Source organism: Empidonax traillii, unplaced genomic scaffold, assembly GCF_003031625.1.
Source record: "Empidonax traillii isolate 1590-97213 ecotype Southwest subspecies unplaced genomic scaffold, ASM303162v1 scaffold1475:size161371, whole genome shotgun sequence".
In the NCBI taxonomy this organism is placed as follows: domain Eukaryota; kingdom Metazoa; phylum Chordata; class Aves; order Passeriformes; family Tyrannidae; genus Empidonax; species Empidonax traillii.
In genome coordinates this window covers 104,956-125,901 of record NW_020956668.1, presented here as the reverse complement: position 1 = coordinate 125,901, position 20,946 = coordinate 104,956, and the positions used below count along the sequence as shown (strand labels likewise).

At 46.7% G+C, this 20,946-nt stretch overlaps 1 protein-coding gene across 1 annotated transcript in view; it reads left to right on the top strand.

Annotated features, from left to right (window-relative positions):
* LOC114070218 (unconventional myosin-Vb-like) overlaps window positions 1-19,559 on the top strand; it is a 36,992-nt gene extending 17,433 nt beyond the window's left edge. Inside the window, exons 3-5 of the mRNA XM_027907468.1 lie at window positions 3,084-3,255; window positions 5,644-5,788; window positions 19,309-19,559. Of these exons, the coding sequence (XP_027763269.1) occupies window positions 3,084-3,255; window positions 5,644-5,788; window positions 19,309-19,480 (489 nt within the window). The 3' untranslated portion in view covers window positions 19,481-19,559. The remainder of the gene's footprint in view (window positions 1-3,083; window positions 3,256-5,643; window positions 5,789-19,308) is intronic.
* The last annotated feature ends 1,387 nt before the right edge of the window (window positions 19,560-20,946 follow it).

The window sequence follows — 20,946 nt, the reverse complement described above, 5'->3', positions numbered from 1 at the left end:
TATAATTAAGGAGAGAGACGAAGCTCTCGCTCTCTTTCTTCCGGCGGACCCAAGGTAGAGGTAGCTCTACTGTCGCTCTGCCCGGGTGAGGGAGTGAGGCCTGGCGTGTCTGGTTGGCCTTGAGAGGTGGACAGTGCTGTGGTAGCTGTGTGGTGTGGTTCGCTTCCTCTCGAGGGGAGCATTTAACTTTTTGTCCCTTTTTGTCCCTTTTGTATCCCTTTTTGTCCCTTTTTCCCTTTTCCCTTTCCCTTCCCTTTCCCTTTTGGGGAGTTCCCTTTGGTTGGTAGTGTGTATATAGTTTTCTTTATGTATATATAAATTTGAAATTTATTCGGTTTGAGCTCTTTTGGTTTTTTTTTCAGTCAACAGGGAAAAAGTGAGAGGGAGGGGGAAGATTTTGTCCCTGGGGTCCAGACACTTGGCTGGGAGCCAAATCCAACCTGGGACATAGATGCATGTGGGGCTTTAGCCGTTGCCTACAAAAAGGTGCTCGGTATGGTGCAACCCTCACAGGGAAAAGGAAAAGATGAAAACGAGAGGCCTGATTCAAGGGTAACTCCAGATAAGGCCAGTTCCAAGGGACCAAACAAGTCAATGGAGGTTGCCCCTATCCAAAAGAAGAAATATAGGACCAAATCAGCCCGCCCAGTTGATGATGATGGGGAGGCAGGACCCTCACAGACAGCCAACTCAGAGCCAGAAATCATCACTAAGTCCTTATCGTATGACGACCTCCGGAAATTACGGGCAGATGTGATTCGTCACCCGAATGAGCCTATACTGACCTGGATGATCCGAGTCTGGGACTCTACAGGTGATGCCATAAACCTTGATGGCAGTGAAGCAAGGTCTTTGAGGTCTATTGCCCAGGATGTGGGCATTGAAGAGGCATTTGTGAGAGAATCAAAGTCCCTGTCTCTCTGGGCACGGCTGCTGGATACTGTGAGAGGGAGATTCGTTTACAGAGAGGCCTTGCAGACAGACCATTTTGTGAAGAGTTGGAATACCATGGAGGAGGGGATCCGACGCCTGAGGGAAATGGCACTGTTGGAAGTACTGTTTAGAAGAGATATGCAAGCTAGTCACGATCCTGACAAGGTTAGATGTACACCATTCATGTGGTAGACCTTCATATGTATGGGGCCATCTGCACATGTCAGTTACCTGACATCACTGGATGCTGGGGAAAAGAGTGAGCCAGTGGCGCTTATAGCAAATAAACTTCGGATGTACGACAGTATGGTCCAAGAATCACTACAAACCCGTGTTTCCTCCGTAGAGACCTCAATCGATAACCTCACTACCATAGCTACACAACTACAAGATCAACAAAAGAAAATGCTAGAAAAGATTGAGAGAAACACCTCCCAGGTGGCACCAGTGAGAACCAGGCGCCCCCCAGCTAGAGGGGGTAGACAGACCTCACGAACCGAGCTGTGGTATTTCCTATCTGGACATGGAGAAGACATGAGACAGTGGGACAGGAAACCTACCCATGTCTTGGCAGCCCAAGTACAAGAGTTAAAGGACCAGAGAAAAACAAAGTCCGTGAAAGTGAGTGCAGTGCCGGTATCCCGTGGGCAGGGATCTGACCCACTAGAAGGTACCTCCCGCCGGTATTTGCAGACGGAAACCTGTGATGAGCAGGACAGAAACCAGTATTAGAGGGACCCTGCCTCTAGCCAGGTAGAGGCACGGGACAACCGTGTCTATTGGACGGTGTGGATCCGGTGGCCTGGCACATCAGACCCACAAGAATATAAGGCTTTGGTTGACACTGGCGCTCAATGCACGTTAATGCCCTCAGGACATGTGGGACCAGAGGCTATTTCCATTTCTGGAGTGACAGGAGGGTCGCAGCAGTTGACTGTGTTGGAAGCTGAAGTGAGTTTGACCGGAAAGGAGCCAGCATACATATCTACAGGGGATGCAAAGCTGTTGAAAGCCTTTTGTTCCTGACAGCCAACATGCATTACCCAACAGTTTAGTGCTTCTCTTTTGTCCTTGTACTTTAAGTGCATTTTCATGGGTTTTGTGTTTTCTGGCTCTGCTCTGTATGCAAGAGTACTCCCTCTGAATGAAGAACTGACTTTTAAATATCACAAGGCGTCCCTGGTGTGTTTGCCATTAAGATGTGAGACTGAGCACAAACTCCTGAAAATTGGCATTGACAAGATGGAATTGGAGAATAAAACCAGCTTGAGGTTGTCAGATGTTCTGAGAGACCCCGTCCTCGTGCACTTGGGCCGACTTTCCTTGTGCTGTTCGCATGGGCAGTGTTCCAGTGCCAGTGCAGTGCTACTGGTGCTCTTTTGCTTGCAAACCGGGGCTCTTCCCTTCTGCTGGGACCTGAGCATCAGGACCCCTTCCTGAGACACCCTGTGGAAAGCAACATCACAGCAAAAATTTTTCCCTCCACTGCTAAAAAAAAAAATTAAAAATTACAGTTTTCCTTTAGTTGGTGGCTCTGCTGCTCACTTGGGGATGAGTCAAAAATTCCATAAGGCTGCCCATATGGTAACTTCAGCAGCTTAAACTGGCTCCTCAGACACTGAAGCAGCAGGGACTCCACAATTCTCCATGTCCTCTCTGCCTGAAGGGGTGTCAGGTTTTGGGTTTGAAAGTAACTGAAATTAAAAATGAGCTGAGAAATCGTTCTGATGGTAAGAACGTGGTCTAGTTTGCAATGAGGCTGCTTTTCAAAGGGCATGAAGGTGCTTAGATCAGATGAAGCTGTGCTTGTCTGTGTGGTTCCTGTTACTGCTTAGAGCTGGCTAAAGGCTGTCTGCCCCAAGGTCGGCCTGAAAGCAACTCAGATATGCTCAGGTTGGTGCTTGTGGACCATCATTTTACTCCAGGACCTTGGTTGGCCACCTCAAAGCCATTTTACCAGAAGGATGATCTGTCACCTGGTAGCGTGTCATCCAGATCCCTGTAGCATTTAGCATAAAAGGGGCTTGTAATTTCATTTAGAGCAGGATATGTAAGTATAGTATCAGAATGGAGTTATTTGGACAAATTATTAGCTATTAAAGGAGCTGTTGGTTTTTGTGTTCTCATGCTCCTCACATGTTTCTATTCAGCTCTACGAATATCGTCTTGACCTCCAAGGAAATGAGCTGCCTCTCCTATGCAATCCAGATATCCTGCTCAGAGAGAATGACCTGACAGCCCTCAGCTACCTGCACGAGCCTGCAGTCCTGCACAACCTCAAAGTCAGGTTCCTGGAGAGCAACTTTGTCTACACGTACTGCGGTGAGTGTCCAGGCCACACGATCAGCTCCTGGGAAGCTGTGGGTCCACAGAGAAACCCCTTGAGACCACAAGCCAGAGGTTGCAGCATGAGGAAAGTCTGGGGACTGTGATTTTGGGGCGGGTGGGAGACAGAAGTGTGCACCATCAGGCTTTAGTTTGTAAAAAACCACACGTGGTTTTTGAGGGTTGGTGCACTGTGAACTTCCTGAGCTCGTGGTCCAGGTGATCCAGTTCCACAGCAGCTGGTGTTTCCACTAACTCTTGGTGGGAGCATCTTGTCAGATGAGTTTGAGGCCAAATTTCTGTGTGCTTGGCAACCCCCACAGGGGAAAAGTAGGATACAACAAATCACCAAAACACAGCAGCATGCCAGAAATAGTGATCCGACTGAGAAATGTTCATAGTGGGTTTTCCTCCTGAAAGACTGCAAAAAACCTTCTCGTGCTCTTATTTCCTTCCTTTTCTTAATGACTTTGGGAGTCATATAAGCCTTGAATTCAAAGTGGAAGGAGGGCAGGTGTGAACTTGGGTTTGTCCTTTTTGGGGCGGGTGGCTTACCAAAGGTATTCAGGACTGCAGTTAGCTGTGAATAGATAGCAACAAATTGCAACTTAAAACATCCAAAAAAAGAAAGAAGGCAATTCATAAAATCCCAGAATGGTTTGGGTTGAAAGGGACCTTAAAGCTCATTTCGTTCCAACCCCTGGTCATAGGGCAGGGACACCTTCCATTAACCCAGGTTGCTCCAAGCCCCGTCCAGCCTGGCCTTGGACACTTCCAGGGATCCAGGGGCAGCTACAGCTTCTCTGGGAAACCAGGGCCTCACCACTCTCACAGGGGTGAATTCCTTCCCAATATCTCATTTAATCCTGCTCTGTGTCAGTTTGAAGCTGTTCCCCCTTGTCCTGTGATGTTGCAGGATTTCAGCAAAATCCACAGCACCACTTGCATGGCAGGGCTAAGCTTGGTGTGTACAGCTGTGATGAAGTGTTTCAGTTCAGGGTTGTTGAGGAAATGCTTGGCAGGAGGAGATGACTTTTTTAAATAGTTCCCTTGAAATATGCAGCCTCTGCGGCTGTTAGTGGGGACTTTCCTCCCAGTGTTTAATGATGTGTAATGTGGGACTGCTGGCATAACCTGTAGCCTTTTGCAGCTGAACATGTGCCTTCAGTCAGCTGCAAAACTGCTCCCATCCAAAATCAGTGCCGTTTCATTTGTGCAGCTTCTCGTGAAGGTTTATGATAAACCTTGAGCACAGCATCACGTTAATGAAGATAAAGGGGTTTGGGCTCAGCAAGTGTAGGTTCAGCTGCAAGAGCTCTGCATGGGTACAAAGTACCCCGTGCTTTGGTTATGAAGTGGTTGAGAAGGGCAAGAAATCCACGGTAACAACAGCCCCTCAGCTTGGTTTGCATGGTGCTTTTGGTGACTAAGGGAAATTGAGGCATGCCTCTAACAGAACCAGGAAGCGAACAGGCAGGAGGAGGGCACAGGGAACCCTGTGAAGCAGCTGGGTTAATGTCCTGCAGAGGCAGGTGACGTCGCTGACCTTTGCCTTCCACGGCGGGTGAAGTTGTGTCTCCTGGTGTTCACTGCCAGTTGAGGGTTCCTGTGCTCTGCTGCAGTTTCGGGGTGCCCTAGCTCTGAATTGGTTGGGGCCCACTCCCACCACCCACCTGCTCCCCGGAGCTCCTGCCAGTAACAGTTTGAACCTGCCGAACCTGAAGGTGCTTTGGAGGTGGAACTTTGTCAGCGCTTATGTGCAGAGCAGCTCCCTCAAGCACACAGGGAGCACCACGCGTGGCTTTGCCTCTCATTAATTCTGAGGCTCACTGCCTCTTCTGGGCAGGCACGGTGTTCCTAGAGCTGGAGAGGAGGCAGACATTAAAGCTGTAATGCAGGCTCTGGCATTCCTTTCCTATTATTTATGCATTTCAGTTTGATTTGGGTATGTTCTTTGTTACGAGCTTCCACTTGAGATTTAAGCCAGGGGAAACCCCAGCATGTTTGTTTGGGTCTAGCAGAGCTTTAGTTGCTTTTCTGAAGTGATCACTCAGGCTCTATTTAGCTTTCCTCACTCCTTCTGCAAAGTCTGGCTTCACACAATGTAAGTTATAACAAATTTTTGCTTTTATCTCTAGTTTTGTAGGCCTCCTCTGCAGCTGCATGGGAGCTTATTGCCTTGCTATGAAAGCATGGTCCTTAAAAGGAGATGCTGAGATAAGAATCAGGAGTCCTTCCCCATTCAATTCTCATCCTTTTTTTCCCTTCAAACACCGTATTTCAGAAAAAAACTGATCAAAACAGCTAATGCACGTCCTGAAAAGCCTGAAATATTAAATCCCTGCTTGGTTTGTAATATACCTGCCTATTCATCTGTTTTCTAAGGTATCGTGCTTGTGGCCATCAACCCATATGAGGAGCTGCCAATCTATGAAGAAGATGCCATCTATGCATACAGTGGCCAAAACATGGGGGACATGGATCCCCACATCTTCGCCGTGGCCCAGGAAGCCTATAGTCAGATGGTCAGGTGAGTGAGTGCTCAAAGTGAGAAAAGATGCAATTAAATGTGGCAATTACGCAGTGAAAGCGAAGTTGTGGGATTCTGCTTGCTGGCTGGACCCCCATCATTGCTTTCCAAGGTTGCTGGGCTGATGGGGATCTCTGTGGTCCTTGGGAACTCAGGGGTTTGGTGCACCCGTGATTCTGACAGGGATCCTTCTCCTGCTGCTGCTTGGATGAGCTTCCTGGATGAAGTTCAAACCACTCTGCAAATGTCACGTTTAATAGCTTAGAGGAAACCACGTTTCAGATAATTTGGTGAGATAATCCAACTAAACCCAGGAGCTAATGTTAGTTGTTTTTATGGAGACGTTGTGATTTTGAATTAGGAGGTGACTGGCAGATATTTGGAGGTATTTATGGATCTTTCAAAGCAGTGCCTTCACCAGATGGATGTGGTGGGAGTTTCACTTCATTTGTTTCTGTGTTTGTTGTGTTGCTGAGGACAGATGTAGGGTTTTGTTCTTAGCAGATAAGTCATGATCTGAAAGAGAATGTGGGAGACAGCTGAAAGCTGTTGCACCAGGGATCATTTTATTATAGTTGTCAGGACTCGCACAATGTGTTTATGTTTGTTTGTGGATTAGCTGAGATTTTTGTACAGCCCTGGCTTTTAATAGCAAAGAGTAAGCACTGAACCATTTTTCAAGGGTTGCAACCTGGTTTTTGCCACATCTGAGCTCTCGTGGTGAGTTAGGATGCATTTCTAATCAGAGGTGTGCCAGAGTTCAATCCATAAATGCATCTGGAGGAGCACTGCCATGAGTGGAGATCAGGTGGATTTTATCCAAACTGAGTGAAGTTCACTCCCCCAAGTGCTTGTGCTTTGGGCAGATCTGCTTTGAGAAGAATTCAGGAATTTGGGAAGCTGTCTCTAGAAAGAGGAAGGCTTAGGACTATGTCCTTTTGTGAGTCCAGGCTGAGCAGCAAGCTGCATGGGTTTTTTTAGAAGATAATCAGGGTTTTGCTGACCAATGTGAACAGGACCCATGTATTTTCCTGGGCAGGTGTCTAAAATGCAAGGCAACAACTTGCTTTTCTGAAACTGAAGTCTGTGCTAGGGGAGACAATGTTTTTCCACATCCCTGTGTATTTTTGCAGGCAGTGGGCTAACAGCAAGCTCTAGCCAAAGATGCTTGACTCTGCTTTCCTTCTTAACAGAATAAAGCTACTTTTGACAAGCGACTCCTAAGTGATAACTGCTGTCTCTGGGTGGTTAAGACTGCTCTGTTTTCAAGGGGACAGGAAAATAACCACCTTCAAAGCTCTTAAATAAGATGCTCACTGTTCAGCATTCCTCTAGTGCTTTCCGTTTTGGGGCTGTTATGGCAATTGCGGGTTTGGGTACAAAAGAGGGTTTCAAACGGGGCTGAGAGGAGATTGGGATGTGGATTATAGGAATCTACCTGTTTATTTGAAATGTGCCTTAAAATGTAGCGCACTGTGTTTTAAATCTGAAAGCCTCTGGGTGGAAGTTGTGTTTTCCACAGTTTGATCCGAGCTTTTCCCTCTGCAGTGCTCCAGGGAGAGGGGTGGAGCTGCTTGAACAGGGTGTGTGGATGGCATGGCTCATGAGTGATGGATGTAGTGCATTGAACAGGACTCCTTTTTGCCTTTTTTTGACTGAATTACTGACTCTGTGGGATACCTTGTGCCTGCAGCTCAGCTTTAGGCAACTGGGGTACATGTGAGGTGGGCCATGGGTGCTTGGGCACCTCAGCCATCAGGGTGGGGGTTTGTGAGCATGTTAAACCTAAACTGGTGCAAAAACATCACTTGCTTTGCAGTGTCTGAACTTTAAAACAACTGGATTATGTCTGGTGCATCCTATAGACCAGGAATAAAACTCAAACTGGCCATCCCAGAAGGTCAAACTTGCAATGTGATTGAGAGCAGGAGAACAGTCTTCTGGGTCTTCTGAATATTTTAGCTTCATTAGTGGCCAAGAACACACTGGAAAGGCACAGTGGAGGTGATTGAATGGGATTGAATAGATGGCAAGGGAAAAGGGCACAAAATATAAGACTCTCTGTTAAATGAGAAAAATTGAGGTAATTAGATTTTTAATTCTCTGAGCTTCTATTATACCATGGCCATTTAGAGATGAGGTGCCAGGGCAGATCTTAAGATACTGGTGGTGCACAAGTGTTAGTGAAGGGGTCCTGTGCTTTCTCCCCTGCCTCAAGCCAACAGCGTCCATGAGAGGGGACTGGGGACTCTGCTGGATCCCGCGTTTGGTTTTGTCCTGTCATCAGAAAATGCCAATTTAAAATGGGGGAAAAAAAAAAAAAAAAAGGAAAGAAAAAAGTTGTGGGTGAGCTGGACAAGGGAGCTGCAGAGGGTGTGCAGCAACATCTGATCCCTTTTTTGAGTCAAAGTTGTTCACAAAACATCTGAACACTTACAGTTATTTCAGCACATATTAAAACTCCCCTTTAAATACGAGCTTTTCCCTAAGAGGATGTTTTGCAGGGAGTTGCTTTGTAGCAACCGCATGTAAAACAGCTTTCAAAAAAAAGAGAAAGGCAAGTGATTAAAATTCATATGTGACAGCCTCTAATTTTTACACTGACCAGCTCTTTAGAAACTCTCCGCATAACCAGTGTGAGACTAAATGCACTCAGTTCACTGAAAGAATGTTGTTTTAAGCAAAATACACAGCACTGAGTTAATTTGCACCAAGTGCTGCTACTGGAGGTGATTGAGGGAGGGATCATTCAGTGATTTTTAATATCTGAGGCTGTGAGTTCAGAGCAATGAGTGCTTTGGGTCACACATTACCTGCAGGGCAATGCAGCCACCTCCTCCCCGGTCATGATCTCTGTCCTGGTGAGGTGCAGTGGGTGTTGATGCCTTTTACACTTTGGGGGCTGCAAGGAGGTGTTTGCAATTCTGAAAGCAGACTGAAAACTCTGCCATGGTCACAGGGAGAGCCAGCACAGCCGCTGGTGCCCTGGCTGATTGCTTCTTGCTTTTCTCATAGGGGAACAAAAGATCTCTTGTGTACCCAGATCCCAGTGGCGGCTCTGGTTTCCTTGTGTGTCACTGCCCTGGGCAGAAGCAAAAATTCCCCTTGAAACTTGCATTTCATCTGAGGTCAGCCTGACCAGCAGCTTTCCACACAGGGGCAAGGGTTGTTCCACACTTCTCTGTGCTGGGCACTGGTGAGGCCACACCTCAAGTCCTTTGTCCGGTTCTGTGTGCCTCAGTTCAGGAACGACCTTGTCTAGACAAAGGAAGGGTCTAGAACACCAGGAGCGGCTGAGGGAGCTGGGGGGACTCATCCTGGAGAAAAGGAGGCTCAAGGGGGACCTTCTGGCTCTGCAACTCCCTGACAGGAGGGGGGAGCCAAGGGGGATCAGGCTCTGTTCCCAGGGAACAAGGGACATGGCAAGGGGAAACGGCCTCCAGCTGTGCCAGGGGAGGCTCAGGTTGGACATCAGGAGGAATTTCGTAGTGAAAAAGGTTGCTAAATTTTGAAATGGGTTGCCCAGGGAGGTGGTGGAGTCCCCATCCCGGGAGCTGTTCAAGGAATGACTGGACATGGCACTCAGTGCTCTGGGCAGCGTGACAAGGTGGGGATCAGTCACAAGTTGGACTTGATGGCCTTGGAGCTCTATTCCAGCCTTAGAGATTCCATTTTTCTCGCTCTGACCTGTGTCCCTCTCCATGAAAATGTCCCATCAGTTGTTTCCAGCTCTGCGGAGGTGACCAAAGTTTGGACAGTGACAATGCAACACCAGCTTCCCTTCCCAGCCTTTGGGAACTTTTTGTGTGTGTGTGTGTGTGTGGTTTTTGTTTGTTTGTTTTTAAATAAAAATCATGCATTTTACTTAATAAAATAGCGAATCAAACAGCACTAGGTGAAAGAGGTATGTGGTATGAACAGCACTGCTGTGGGCAGTGGAGCAGAAGAATGGGCCCTCCAAAGGTTGTCAAACATCTTTCAAAAGCAGGGAACAGGTAGTAAAGGTGATCTTTGCTCAAATCATAAATCGAATATTGAAGGTAACTCCCTTGCTGCATATTCTGTGTGTTTTCCAGCTAGCACATCTGGATCTTGTGGTAATAGGAACATTATCTCACTTTTGTGGACCTCTTAACAGGTGTGACTTGGCAGAAACCTGTGTCAGATAACAGACACGAACTAATTTCAGTGTTCAGGTCTTACCCTGGGAAAGATCTGGGGTACTAAAGGAGTTGTGAAAACCTCCTAAGAGCACGGACTGGGTGAAGTGCCATGGTCTTTATTCCCTTGTGCATCCATCAGGCTGATGCTTTCACAGATGCACGATGTCTGCAAAGCTGTTTCATGTGGCCAGGCACAAGTATCTTGATCTGATTCATGTTTAACTCTGCTAAACTGGAAATGTAGAAGTTTTAATGTTTTTCCAGGAGCATGAAAGGGCTCTGCAGACCTGGTCCTTGCAACATCAGTGGGAAAGCAAGTGTTCTTGTAACCTGTTGGTTAGACTGGATCTTCCTCTCTCCCAGTGTGAGGATCCCCTCATAGTGTACTGTTTTTGATAGTTCTTGCAGAACAAATTAAAAAAAAGAAATGCAGGAGTGATTTGATGGGTGAGTTTAGCTTCTGCATATCTGGTCTAAACTGCAGCTCTTTGGGTATCAGATAATTAATCCCCTGTCTCTGCAGTTCAAACCAGGGTCGGCATCTACTGTGTGATTCCTAAATTAGAAGTTATATGGAAATAGAGTGTCTCCCCTGTTCAGCCCCACTGCCCACATGCTGTTTCTGGAACTAAATGCCCAAACACTTGGACTGCAGACAGGTTACTCTGTTTAGTAGTGTCTTCCCATTTTTACTGGAAGTTGGTGTACCCAGGCTTTGCATTGGCGCTGTCAAAAGCATGTGTCAAAGTGGAAAAATCACTGCTTGCCTGCAGCAACAGACAAAGTATCTGTGTCTTGCAGAGATACAGGTGCCGGTGCGGCTGTGTGTGATGACAGCTGCTCTTTTTCCTGCTGTGGGGTGCAATGCTGGAGCTGGAACAGAGCAGGAATTGCAGCATCAGCCCTGCACACAAGCAAATAAACTCAGGGAGGGGCGTGGGCACGGTGGGGGATGTCCTTTGATAGCACTTCAAGCTTTACAGGAGGATTTAGAGCTGTACAATGAGAGAGCAGATAGGAGCAAAAAGATTAACGGCCGGTGGCGATGGGTTGGTGGTTTTCAGGGAGCTGTGGGGCCGAGCTGTGCTGCAGTTTAGCAGGGCCTTGTAGCAGGTACCATCTCAAAACTAAATCTTAGGTCTAAGAAAGGGATCAGAACAAAAAGCAATGTATAGCTTTGAATTTAGGAATGAGTAAAACTTTTATTCTATTTTTAAATTTCATCTTTTCTTTTACTTTTTCTTTTTGACAATTTAGAATGAGAACTGTGCTGCTTGCTAGCAGACTTCATAATAAATGAGACATCCCTTACAGAGAGATCATAAATACTCATAAATGGGACAGAAATGGCATGGGAGAGCTTAAGGTAGAGAAAGGTCAGTGCCTGACTGAGAGTAATGATTGTGTGTGTGTGTATCACCATCTGGGAAGGAGTGATAATAGCCTACATCAAACATGTAATCGCTGCTGTGATGCAGGAGAACTGTTGGAGCTCTGAGGTGAGAAGGCTGTAACACCAAACATAATTAAACATTCAAAACAGTATTTGTGAGCATCATAATTACGTCAGAGCTCAAAGACTCGCGACTGGCCCACCTCCCAGTGAGTGCTTGCCACCCCACATCCTCAGCTCTGGGGGCCCTCAGGATGGAGAACCCAGAGCACACACCCAGAAGTCAACTGGTTTCTGAAAAATCTCTTTCCGGAGCTTTCCTACTCTTTCCCCATTTAATTAATCAGATGATAGTGTGGGATTTTTCCAAGCATGAGTGGCTGATGATGGTGGAGGTGATGAAGTCTGTCGGAAGGACCACCTTTCTGGGACTGCCATGGGATGGAAGAAAACTGACTTGTCCTGCTGGTGCCCCCAAAGCTGATCTGCTGGGGCAGCATCCCACATGATTCTTGCCCCTGTGTGATGATTTTTGGGAGGGTGCCGTACCAAACCTCCTCTCTCTGTAGTGCTCTGCAGGGGCCAGCATCTTGCAGCTGCCTTGGACCGGAGCCAGGGGTGCTCTGTGGTGTGATCCCCGCTCAGAAAAGAGCATCAGGGTGCCAGAGAGCCAAGAAAACCGGCCAGGTGCGTGTTCTGCCCTCCCTAGAAACAGCGCACAGAAGAGCTGCTGACCTGGTTTCCGTGCGGCCGAGGAGCTCGTGTTCTTCCCCAGCGCGGTGTATGCAAAGCATAAATCCTGGGAGAAGGTCATCCTGCCCGTCCGCCCGCTCTCAGGAATTGGTGGGAAGACTGGAGACAGTTCAGCATTTTGCGGAAACTTGGAGCTCCTGGGATTTCCCCTTTGCTGTTGCAGGAGCGTTTCCAGCCGGCTACACAAAGAGCTCTGGGGAGGAAGGACCTTAATGAGCCGGGACCGGCGGGACTCCTACGGCTCCCGCAGGAGAGGGGGCTGGGTTTGCTGGGGCGTCGCATGAAAGAGCTCTGACCTCTGCAGAGACATCCTAATTTGCACCAGGGCGTTTGATCTCGGCACTGGAAACGTCACATCGATGTGTGTTAAGCAGTGTTGCATGGAGGGAGTAGCGCTGCACAGCGGAGCTGACGGTGACCACTGCAGAGGACGAGGTTAATTTGCACCTTACCTGCTCCTCGAGCATCGTGCTGCGTGCTCATCCTTTCCCATTCAGGGCCAGACTGGCACTTTTAGGCTTTTTCCCAGCGACTGAGAAATTCAAATCTATATTTTCTCTCTGGCTTTTTGTTAAAACCCGGGGGGTTGTGTGTGAGCAAACCTACTCCAAAGCTGCTGAGGACAGACCCTGGGGCATACATTATCCCTGATGCACCTTTGGGAGTGAGACCCTGGTTGGGCTATGCATGATCTAACATCCCCCAGGGACACCTGCAGCAGCTGAGTGATGTTACACGAGACTTTGGCCTTGCTGAGATGGGATATTGCTGTTTTCTTTCTCTGGTTTCTCTGCGTTACAGTGCAATGTTATCCTCAGAGTTTGTGATGGTACCAGAGGGAGCCCCCGGTGGTCTAGGGGAAAAGACACTGCACTGTCACTGCAGAGACCCGGGTTCGATTCCCGGTCGGGGCCCCTCCCCGGGCAGATGGAGCTCGTTAGCCCGTAAGGCAATCCATCTACGTCCTGAGGACCTCGCTGCCACCGTCCAAGCGTGCTTGGCCCCGGCAGATGAACCTCAGGATTAAAGAGTGGGCTCAGTTCCGCGCACATTGTGTCTCACCTAAAAAATCCAATGCGCAGGCTGGAAGGCGTAAAGACCTTCCCCGGTTCTTCGTTCGCGAAGAGACTGGCCATTATGCTATGATGGTACCAGGATGGGGAAGGGCTGCAGCAGTTCTGTGAACAAAATTAATTGTAAGGTTCTGATGTGGCCCACGTGGATGTAGGTTGTTGGTGAAAACAGTATTATTTTCCCCCATCAGTATAAGCCACTGTATGAAAAGTTATCTCTATAAAATAAAGAACTTATCTATATTAAAAAAGTTATCTACATAAAGAAGGGACAAAAAAAGGTTGTATAGGGTAATCCATGATGTTTATGAAAGATAGAGTGTAAAAAACGACTCAGATGAATATATAACACGCAGAAATCTGTCCTTATGGCACTGCTGGCTCCAGCAGCTGCAGCATAAAATGTGCATTTGCAGCTGATGTTTGATAATGCAAACAGAAAACATGTCCTTAGACACTCTTGTTCAACTAGATGCTAAATAACATCTTTGTGGGTTTCTCTGAGGGAGAAGTCTAACTACCCCAAAGTTGTGGGTTTTTATTTGCTTTGACAATGCTAGGAGTGGTACTCTAAAAATCCAAATTAAAGCAAATAAGTAAAACAACTTGCTGCCACTCTTGACATGATGCTGCTGCTCCAAATTCCAGTTATCCTACTGAAATGGGAACAATTCCTGGCTTGGGAATTTCAGAGATGGCTTTTCTCTGTGTTACAACACGGCAACACTGAGTTTTACCTTCACAGTGTGCAACTTTTCTTTATCCTTTTGAAGGCAGAGTTTCAACACTGTTGTTTGCACTTGAGGGATGCAATCTAGTGGTAATTAAATTATTGCATTTTTTAATATCACTGACAACACAATGCAGTATTAATGCTCATCTTTAGCCTGTGCAGCACTGTCAGCAGAGAAGTGTATTAGAGCCTGTTGTGTGTCTGGGCTTGAGTGTTCTTGTGATGGTCAGGCTCAATTCAAACTGCAGGACTTAAAGGTTTTTAATCTTCAGATTGCTTTATGAACACTAATCCTCCCAGCATCCTGAAATAAGTAGGTTAAATATGATTTCCATGGTGGAGAGACTTATTGACTCGTTCCATGACGTGGAGAATTAGTGTCAGATCTGGGATTAAAGCTGGAGTGACCCCTGACAATTGTTCACAGGGTCTGGCTCCGCCTTCTTTTGCACCAGATATTTTTCCCTCCTGGAAGAGCTGTGTTTTTAGTGCAGCTGGTTTTGCTCCCGCTACAGAAATCAAGATAAAGTTGTGCAGTTAAGCTGCTGGTGCCCAGTAGTGGTTTTGTGAAGGGATGACTACGAAAACAAACCCTAGAAGTTCTAGGTCCCTACTCATGGGTTTGGATTATTGCATTAAAGAAAGCTGACTTAGGAAAAGTGCTGAGTAGCGGTACATGTCTGGAGAACATTTGGGGCATTATTTGTCTTCAAATACACCTTTTTTCAAGCAGTGTTGCAGAAGACTTAGGGTACTGGATATATACATCTGCACTGAGATGTCCCCTGTCTCTTCTTGACAGGCAGAGGGGTGGTTGGAACCATCCTTGGCTTCATACCCTTTGCTATTGCTGGGGCTTGACCATCCCCTAAGTCTAATCCCAAAGGCAATCCCTGAGTAGCCCCAGTAGGAGATGTGACAAGCATTGCCATGCTGCAGCAGAGACGGTATTCACCCTTAACATTTCACTTTATTCAGGCTTTTTTCCCATAATAATTTTCTTCTGTGCTGGTGCTGCTAAAATTGACTGCATTTCAAGCAGCTGTGTTGCACACTGTGCCTGCAGGGTGGCCAGACATTTCAGTGCCTTTTATTCCATGCTGTATACAAACACCCCCTGCCTGGTTTTAACCATTTCTTCTCTCTGAGCATCCTGCTTGCTACCAACTGCTCCGCGGGGTTCATCGATCTTTCCCTGCTGGCACCAGCAGTTGGTTAACTTTTACACTGAAGAAGGGAAAGTCTCTGTAGCCTTTATTCCTGAAGTTGGAAAAGAAATGCCTGAACATGCATTATATCCAAGAAAAAAACAAACACACAAAAAGCCCAAAAAAACCCCCAAACCAAACCAAATCAAACAAACAAACAAAAAACTCCGAAAAACACAACAGAAGAGACACATTACTGCAAATGCAGGAGGTGGAGTGGCCTACTAAAAAGCATATTTCTTTTTATTTTATGTTATTAATATAATCCAGAAGTTTTTTGTGCCATGGAGAGCCCATCTGGCCCATTTCATGTTGCAGCACATCAGCCATTATGGCAAAATAATGAGAAACTCTGGGAAAATGTGACCTGCCAGAGTGGCTGCAATGGCAGTAAGTGGTGTTGGCCGTGGTTTTATCACTATGTTCAGTGTCTTTTGGAGAATGATGATTCCTTTTAAAAGGGACAAGGCAGAGGGAGGAATAACAACTCAGAATGCCACTTAAAGTAATTTTGTGATGGGATCTGAACCCCACGGGGACTGTGGGTTTGGGTTGCTCCTTGGCTAGGCTCCCACCTGGGATGGTCTCTGCCTTCTCCATCCAGGCACACTCCACTAGCTGATAGGGAGAAGTAATGAGAGAGATCAGATTTGATATCAAGAAGTCTTGATGTGAATCTTAATTGTGAATAAAGTAGGTTATCAAATATTACTTTGTAGTTGTGCTGTCTGCATGCCAAGTAATGAGATTTTGATATTTTTTGAGATTTTGGCTTCATTCAACTGGAGACCCACTCCCTGAAGAATGGTGGAGTTTTTATCTTCAGGATTAAGGAGAAGAGTGGTGGGGATATGCTTTTAGAAATGTTCTGCTAGGGCTGTACCTGTCATGAAGAGAAGGATAAGAAACAACAATTCTCAAGTAACTTTTAGTCAGGTGTGGCTCTAGGCCACAGCAGCTTTGCATTTGCAGACTTCCAGGGGATTTTGGTTGTCACTTCTTTCTCCTGCTTCTCCCTCACCTCTGATGAAGGATAATCTGTTCACCCACCCTTGCAGCCCATGGCAAAACCTCTGTCTGCCACTTCCTTTGTAGCTGACATGAATTTTTTCCATTGCATCCTTCTGATGGCCAACATGGGAGCTCAGCGAGTGGTTGTCCATGAATATAAGATCATGGAATCATTAAGGTAGGAAAAGGCATCTAAGATCGAGTACAGCCATCAACCCAATACCACCATGTCCACCATTAAACCACGTCCTCAGTTGCCATGTCCACATATTCTTTAATGTTTCCAGGGATGGGGACTCCACCACGTCCCTGGGCAGCCTGTGCCAGGGCTTGACAGCCCTTTCTGTGAGGAGATTTTCCCTCATACCTATTTTAAACCTTCCCTGGCACAACTTGAAATTGTTTCCTCTTGTCGTTTTCCTTGTTACCTGGGAGGAGAGACTGGCAATGCACCTCACTGAAGATGACCAAAGCAGAGGTGAAACTTCTCACCTGCTTGAACCAGCGATAAACCATGCCAAATTACTGCCATCAGCTGTCCCAGAAACCACTGCTGTGGGCATTTCCAGAGAACTTCTGGGTTTGGTGGCTAGTTTTCCTTTCTCACCATGGAGCTGGCCCTGGTTTTCCTCTGTTGGTTTCACGTGTCTGACGGCTCACGCTACACAAAGTTTTATTGCACACCTGTGAAAGGCCAAAGGGGTGAGACTGGTGCATTGGCAGCCCCGTGCCTGGATCCTGCCAGCTGGTTGTGGGAGAGCCATGGTGGCTTTGCCAAGACCCAGGGAGGGCACGACACCATGACTTAGCAAGACCAGGCTGTTCCCACCCAGGGTGAGTCACTGGGAACGCTGGCTCCAGGATGTTGAGTGCCTGGGTGAGGTTGTGCTCAGCTCCCAACCTGTGTTTCTGCATTAACTCCCTGATAGCTGGAGTAGCTGGCGGTTCCTCTTGCCCTCCTGCTGGTCGATGCCCAGGACAACAGTGCATCGGTGCCCTGAAAAGTATAGAGTTGGAAATTATGGTGTTGTTCTTCTCCTGCTGGAAGTGTCACTAAGTTGTGTTTTGCACCCAAGTGTTACGTGGGACTTGGCTGAGGTTGTTTTCTCAGACCAGTTACCTTGAGCCTGGGAGGAATTAAGATGTATGTGCCTGACAGTGGAGGAAAGTAACGGTGTGGTGTGTTTCGGTTGGAAGTGCAGAGGTAGTATATGGCAATGATTTAGACTCTGTTCTCATCTCCTGCTGGTATAAACTTGAACTATCTTAAATTGAAATGTGTTTTTATGGTGTTTCCTGATGTCAAGAGAACTGCAAGGTTGTTGTACTTGTATATAGGATTTTCTGTGCCTGCTTTCAGCTGTGATTCATGAAAGCCGGGCGGAGTATGGGAAGCTTAATTTGATCTTACTTAAAAACATACTCAATTACGTTCTTACAGCTTACCCAATAGCTTGGGTATTTGGGGATCTTATAGCAAATCCTGCAGTGAAAACTCTCTCCTTCCCTAAGTCCATGGCCAAGTTGCAGAGGTGCTGGGTTTGCAGTGTCCTGAGAATACCCTGGGGAGTGAATCCCACTGCAGCACAGCTACTTGGTCCTGGAGCCAGCAAATCTTTGCCTAGAGGGATGCAGTTCTGAAAATGAGCTCCTCTTACTGTCTTGGCCCTTTCTGTGCCTTGCAGCTCAAGCACAATAAACTGATTAATTGTTGGGATGTATCTAGTGGGTACCATGCTGTGCACCCGTGCTGGGAAGCGCTGGGTGTTTAATGATGACTTGTGCAAGGGTTTTTTTTTTGTGTGTGTGTAAATGATTGATTTTGAAAGTAGAGAAAGGCATTTGGATGAGTTTGTGCTCTGTGCAGGGCTCAAAAGTTACATGAGCTAATGCACCCACTGTTTCCCCATGCAATGTCCTGTGCCCTGGAGGAACCTGGTGGTTTACCCTGAAGGTACCTGGTGATCTGTCTTGGAGGTACCTGGTGGTTTGCCCAGGCTCTGAGAACATCAGAAGCCTGGAGGGGCAGAACTGCTCCCACTACCCAGCACCAGCCCAGGGGTGGGACAGTGGCATCTGCTCCCATCATGGCTGCAGAAGGGTTTGCATCAGCCTCTTGGTGCCAGGATAACGCTTCCCACCCCTGGAAAGCATTTTCATATGTGCAGATCCAAAGTTCTGGTGTGTATTTGCTTGAATATTGTTATCCTGGAGCTGGGACACCTGTATCCTTTTGTAAGGAAACTTGTTCTGTGCTTGGAGAGTGTCAGGCTGCTTGATCCTTCTGTTAATGAGCTAGCCCTTCTAAGAAACTATTTTGCTCTGCAGAGCTTCAGGAGCTGAACAAACTGGACATAATGATGTCTGCCATGGATTGTTTTTAAACTATTTATCCCCTTTTGGTTACCCCTTGTTTCCTAGAAGTACCTCTGCACTTCAGATCAATGACTTAACAACTTGAGAGGATTTTGAGATGAGTATCTGGTGTGGGCTTGATGTCAAAAACATGCTTTGTATTATTATTGTCAATGTTTTAACCAGATGTTGGGAGCTGTGTGAAAATATTGATATTTGTGTAATTGCTTAGGGAATCAAGTTATTTCTTCTGTGTCCTAATTCTAGGGTGCTAGATTTTACAACTGCAATATTTTTAACACATTTTGAGCATACAGGAAGCTTTTTTGGTGTCTGTGTTTTAAAGGCTACTTGAGTAAGTTTCACAATGAATTGCTCATGCTTTATTGGGCAAAAGCTCAAATTCTTGAGTGAAAGCATTGGAGGGAAAAATTAATTGTATGATACTAGAAGCTGAGATTCAGCCAATGCCAGTTAATAGTTCTCCAGACAGATTCCAAGCAGCAGAGGTTTGGGATTGTGGTGTGTAAGGAATGGGCTTCCCAGCACTGGGATACTTGGTCTAAGGGTAAAGAAGACAGCAGTGTTTCACGCAGGGGTTCATCTCCCACTGTCTCTGCAGGCCTCTGGAGGTGTTCTGGAGATGTCCAGTGTCCTCTGTGTTTTCTGTGAGATGTGTCACAACTGTATATTATTTGCTGTCACTTTTGTAAATCCAAAGAAAATGCAGCGTCCGTAACGTAGGTGGCAACAAGGTGAGGGACCAGTGATGCAAACGGTGAACAATAAAATGGATTAGCTTACAGAAGTTTGACTCCTCTGCCTCAATAGACATGAGAAGAACCAGTCCATCATTGTGAGTGGGGAGTCGGGCGCTGGGAAGACGGTCTCTGCCAAATACGCCATGCGCTTCTTCACCACCATCAGGGGTTCTGCCAGCAAGACCAACATCGAGGCCAAAGTCCTCGCATCGAACCCAATTATGGAGGTAAAATCTACCTAATTTCCTTTACCCTGCTTGCAGTGATCACTGTGGGACTCCAGAAGACACAAAAGTGGTGATAACCGCAGGGGCTTGTGAGCCAGATCTGATTTATGGCATCACAGCGTCCTTGAGCTGGATTGAAAATGCAGAAATACACTGACAGCCTGAATTTAACCCATCTCGATTGCTCCTGTAGTTGATGGTCTTAAAGCTGAGCCTATGCAACCCCAGCACAGCTCCAGGAGCTGGGCTTTGATGGGGCTCCAGAGAGGAGACTCCGAGCGGTGCTGCTGGCACCATTAGTATTTTGCCATCTTCCTCCTTCTTTTGTCACTGCATGGTACCTCCTAATCTTCTTTAATTGTGTAGGCATGGTATATAAAAGAAAGGGATTAATCTATTTGACAGACTTTAATACAGTTTTATTTTTGTGAATTTTCTGTTGCTATCAATTGTATGGGAGAAGTCCTATTATAGGAAAATCCCTGCTCTGAAGGAAAATAATTCCTTATATAAATATAAAAGAAAGAGGAAAAGTAGTTTTGTTTTCCTTGCGCTGTGGCCAGCTGCTGAAAATAAATGTTTGAGTGCCTAAATCCTATTTTCCGAACAGATTTTGGAGTCAGAGTGCAAAATTTTGGAGGCATTTGTAAAATACCCCAGTCAGTATGAAGACAAGATTTGGGCTTTTCCAAAGTCAGATAAGGACTTCAGAGTCATGTGATTTATTTATTTATTTTTTTTTTAAAGGCAGGAACTAGGGAGTACAGCATTGTCCTGCACTTAACCTTAGGCTTGGCTTAACCTTCAGGGAGGCTTCCCGCTGCGGTGCCTCATGGGCAAATTGTCTCACAGACATGGAGGTCGTGTCCGATCCAGGATAAAAACCAAGCCTGAGAGACAGCACATGTGATCTAACACCGTGCTGCCTGATGTGGGGTGTGAGCTGGAATGTTGAAACAAGTGACGGTGCAGGTGATCAGTAAGAAAGGCCACACAGGTGTACATCTGGCAGGGGACACGATGGTCTTCTGCAGATAGTTTCCTTCGTGCTGGTTTACTTCTTTCCTCACCCATCTCCTCTGCCTCTGTGAAATGTAGCTGCAATACACAGGGGACACCTAAAACAACGCATGGGAAAAATTCATAGTGCACGCTATTCTTCTGTATGACTCCAGAATTTTATTGCTCTAATTTTCTTGCCTGTGTTCTGTTCTGGCTGTAATTTCTAAGTGCTGGGGCCAGGCAACCTGCCTGTCTTTATTGGAAATTGATGAGAACATTGCCTATGCAGGAAAAAACATAAAAATAACCTGCTGGGTTTGCAGAAAAACCTCTGAAGTTAAATGGGCCTGGGGGAAAGAAGGTGCCTTAGCTAGAAGAGGAGTTGTGCGAGTGGTGGTTGGATAGGGCAGGTAGCAGGCAGGGCTTGCTCTGGGTGTGATGCTGAGGCTGTCAGGCCAAGGAGCCCTCAGCCCTGGATG